The 4157-nt window shown below is 43.0% G+C and overlaps 1 protein-coding gene across 1 annotated transcript; it reads left to right on the top strand.

The window, feature by feature from the left end:
* Positions 1-660: 660 nt before the first annotated feature.
* Positions 661-1527, top strand: LOC119884911 (protein FAM124A-like; the record flags this gene model as incomplete). The annotated part of the gene is made up of 1 exon (XM_038695193.1): positions 661-1527. A coding segment is annotated over exon 1 (829 nt), but the record flags the coding sequence as incomplete, so codon positions are not given.
* Between the last annotated feature and the right edge of the window lie 2630 nt (positions 1528-4157).

Below are 4157 nucleotides of genomic sequence, written 5' to 3'. Positions count from 1 at the left end.
TAATGAGCCTCCACAGAGGAGCCGTGCTCCACATGGGTCTGGTGGAAAGGAGAGGGGAGCGAGGGCAAGGGGGGGGGGGGACAGATAGAAATTGGGAGAAAGTAGGATGGCATTGAGAGATATATCGGGATATCACTTGGTATCTCTCTTTAAACATTAACCACACTGTAGGTGCCATGTACAGATTTCATTCTGAAACTATTGATGTTAAATTTTAAACTATAATGTTTTGTTTACAGGCAGCATGGTTTCTTTGTATGTCTGTAATAATGTCTAGTTTTCCAAGGAAGGTTAAAATGAAGGAACTGGACTTGGTTGAAGATACTCAAAGACGTTTCGTCCCTCATCCAAGAGACAGTTCCGCCTGACTCATCTATTTTTACAGCTAACTCAGCCATTTTATCTCTGTGGGGTCTTGTCAAAGATGATCAATACCACTGCTTTGTTAGTGCTCCTGGATGTTGTAACGAGAGTTGTTATGGTTGTTCGAGCCAACCCTGATTTTAACCTTCCTTTGGTAACTATGACCTGAATGACTGAGAACCTTCACAGACAGTGTCTAGTGTTTTTCAAATTCAACAAGCAGATTGTAATTTAATCTCTTCTTCCCCATGTCTTTCTCATCCTATTTCTCTTCTTGCCCTTTCTACCCTCTCTTGTCTTGTCTTGATGCTGTTGTATGTGGAGGTGAGTTATCCATGGGCGAGTTCCAGGATCCCTTCCTCGTCAGCATCCACCTCATTGCCGACCCTGGTCAGGGCAAGTTCCTGCAGCGCGCTGCTGATGCTGTGCTGGCGTGGGTTCACCCTGAGCTGCAGCTCTTCCGAGTCTCAGAGCGGGCCTCCGTCTGCCAGCGGCACTGGCCTAAGCACCATCAAAATGGCAGCCCGACTGCAGCCTGCCAGCCGGCCCTAGCAGTTATCCTATTCTTCCAGGAGGCATACGGTGGCGAGGAACAGATACTGATGCTGCACCGCACTCTGCAGAGGCCACCTTGGCGCTACCACCACACTGAAAAAGTCAGCAATAGCCGGCGGATGCTACCGCTGACACCATGCAGTCAGGACTTTTTCACTCTGTCTCCTGGCACGCCGCTCTGGGCGGTGCGGCAGGTCCATTATGGGAAAGAAATCGTGCGATTCACTGTTTATTGCCGGCATGAAAACTATGTCTACATGGTGCGGCTTTACAAGCTGCTGCTTCAGAGGAGGGTAGCACAGAAGAAGGAGGATTTTTGCTTCTTTGTGGTGTACTCCAACCCAGAAATGGAGATCCAGCTGTCTTTTAAGAGGCTCCCACGAGGTCAGAGTCCAGTGGTGCTGGACTCGGCAGTGATGGAGGTGAGGGTACGAGATGTCGGGGCACTGGTGCCCCTGCTGCCACACCCCTGCAGCCCTATCAGTGAGGTCCGCTGGCAGACAGAGGACTACGATGGAAATAAGATCTTGCTGCAGGTGAGAGTACTTTCTGTTGGTGCCAGTTTATACCTGCACCAAATAAATCCATTCTCCATTTTTGAATTTTCGAGTGACAAATACAGTATAATACACTATATAGTAACATGTGGCCTTTTGAAAGCACTTTAACCTTTTGCTCGTAACTCCTGAAACATAAGGCTTAGAAATAAAATAATTTTTCCCTGATTTCCTTGGATCAAGACAAATCTGTCACTATATCAATTTCTGTTATTACAATAACAAGTGAAGCTCTTTTCTCAGTCAGAGCACTGTAGTCACCAGGTTGCAGGACAGAATTACAGAAAGAAGGCCTGTTTACTTATTCTATATCTGTGTTCATAAATGTGTATAAGAAAAACAGAGGGAAAAGTCAGTGTCTTGGGTGAAAGAACAAGAGAAGCAGAGCGAGAGAGAACTGAAGGAAAAATGGGTGTAAAACAAATTCTGCAGCCAAAAATAACAAACTCATACAGCAGACAAAGCACCATAGCGTCTCCTAAATTTGTATCCATCCAACCATAAATGTATGTTCATCCATCCTTCATCCAGACTGTCAAAAGTGTGCACACATCTAACTGTTCAAAAATGATCAAACAAAGATGTATATCACTAGCAAACGTGTGTGAATGAACGCACGCACACACACAAAATGGTCCTTGTTTGGAGGGTATCGGTTTCATTGGGGATGTGTGTCCAGGCAGTGGCAGATAAGTAGTTTTGAAAGTTAAAGCCGATTAAGCAGCAGGTCATTAGTGGGAGTGAAACAGCACTGAGGGAAACAACAAGCTAATCTATCATGACAATGGACCATATGCATGATGCTTAACTGCCACCTGGCCTAAAGTCATGTGGTCGCACTGTAACACGCTGCATTACAATGTGTCATGACTGACACCAGGAAGTGGTTAGCAGATAGAGTTTCATGTCTTGTGCTAAGAAGTTTGAAATATGGTTACCCCAAAATGTCAAACTAATCCTCTAAAAATACTTCGTGTATTGAGTTGCAGAGTCGTGGTAGTATGTTCTGTAGTAGTTCTGGAAGTGTTCTTTAATGATATCCCTAGTGTTCATTGACCCAGAAACACAGTTTAATTATTTCAGCTTCTTTTCTGAGGAAATAGTGTTTTTTTCAGTTTGATATGGCTGATGGCTCTAAATATTATAATACCAAACCATACGTAGAAAACATTGTTTCAGTGTCACAATTGGAAACTAAACACTGCACCACAGCTGCCAAATTAATCCAACCCGAATCTGAAAGCGGACGGATTTAAACTGCTGATATGACTGATTGTTTTACCAGGTTTCTATGAAGTGCTTTAGCTCTCCACTAGCAGCTTGAGAATTTGAAGCTTTATGATTGGATGTTTCATAGTAAAGTGCACCAAGGGAGTCTTCGTTGACTGTACATAGGGGTGTATCTTGGGTTTTTGTCAAATAATCATTCTAACACAGTTATTCAAGTTTTATATTCATTTAACTGAGTTTCATTTCCATCCAAGCCTTGGAAGTGATCCAAATGTCAGTCACCTGACAATGTGGCTACAGAAATGAACAATTGATTGATTGATTATCAAAATAGTTTAAAAAAAAAAAAAAAAAAAAGGTTAAAGCAACATTATGAAAGATTTGGTGTTTTTGCGACTTGGCACCCCTACATTTTCAGAGTGTAATTCACCGCTGTCGTAAATAAGGACAGCTGTACACGTCTGCCATGACATCCATCTTTAGAATACAGAGCATGTGTATGTGTGAGGTTCTCAGTATAGTATGTGAATGATTTTATGTGTATGTGAGAGAAAAATAGCCACTCATACTCCAGGCCCGGCGTGGCAATGGCAGAGATGCCTTTCTCCCTATTACAAGTCAGTGTGCCATCAAGATTATTTATGAAGCTGTTATTTTAATTTTCTATCAACTAATCATTTCGGCTTTGACATTTTTTAATTTAAGTTAACATTTATTAACTTCAGTCATACATTTTCTTGCTTCTGCAGTAACTTGTAGTTGAGGATTAGTGTTCATTTGTGGTGTTTTTGGCTTGCCAAGGTCAGATCTCTGGCTGACCGTGCTCATCCCAACAAAACTAAAGCTTAGAGTAAGGGTCTGATCATTGCCATGTCAACAACCTCATTACCCAGCACCCCCTGCTGTGGCTGCTTACCAGAATTGTAGCATGTTGTCCTCACGGAAAACTGAACAGATACTGTCATGATGCATTAGCAGACGAAGGCACGCACGCTTTCCCCCCTAAACATGCACAGAATTAGTTTCAGTAAATAACAAATGTGTGCCGTTGACCTGCAGCATCTTTGGGATAACAATACACACACACAAACCCGTCCTGCTTTGGCCTCCCTCAAGTGTCATCATGTTTTAAACCACAGTGCTCAACAGTGGGCGACAACACTCACTGCTTCTTTGTTTCCTGTGTGGAAGATAAGTATGCAGCCGCACAACCACTTTATGGCTAAGAGGGAAGAAAAAGTGACTAAGAAAGTGTGAAGAGAGTGAGAGAAGGATAAACAGGAGGCAGTAGACTGCAGAGGAGAGAGAAAAGAGGACAAAGTTGGTTAATAAGAGAGGAGAGACATTGACATTGGGAGAGAGGAGAAAACACTGGGGATTTGTTACACTCTTTCACTTTTGTCTTCATACATACGGACACATTTGTACTCTCATTCTTGTGAGGACCCTCAT

Source organism: Micropterus salmoides, unplaced genomic scaffold (genome assembly GCF_014851395.1).
Source record: "Micropterus salmoides isolate LMB-PRFRI ecotype aquatic unplaced genomic scaffold, ASM1485139v1 Ms_hic_scaffold_3769, whole genome shotgun sequence".
NCBI lineage: Eukaryota > Metazoa > Chordata > Actinopteri > Centrarchiformes > Centrarchidae > Micropterus > Micropterus salmoides.
The sequence above is the reverse complement of the archived record's forward strand: the minus strand, read 5'-3'. Positions and strand labels throughout refer to the sequence as shown.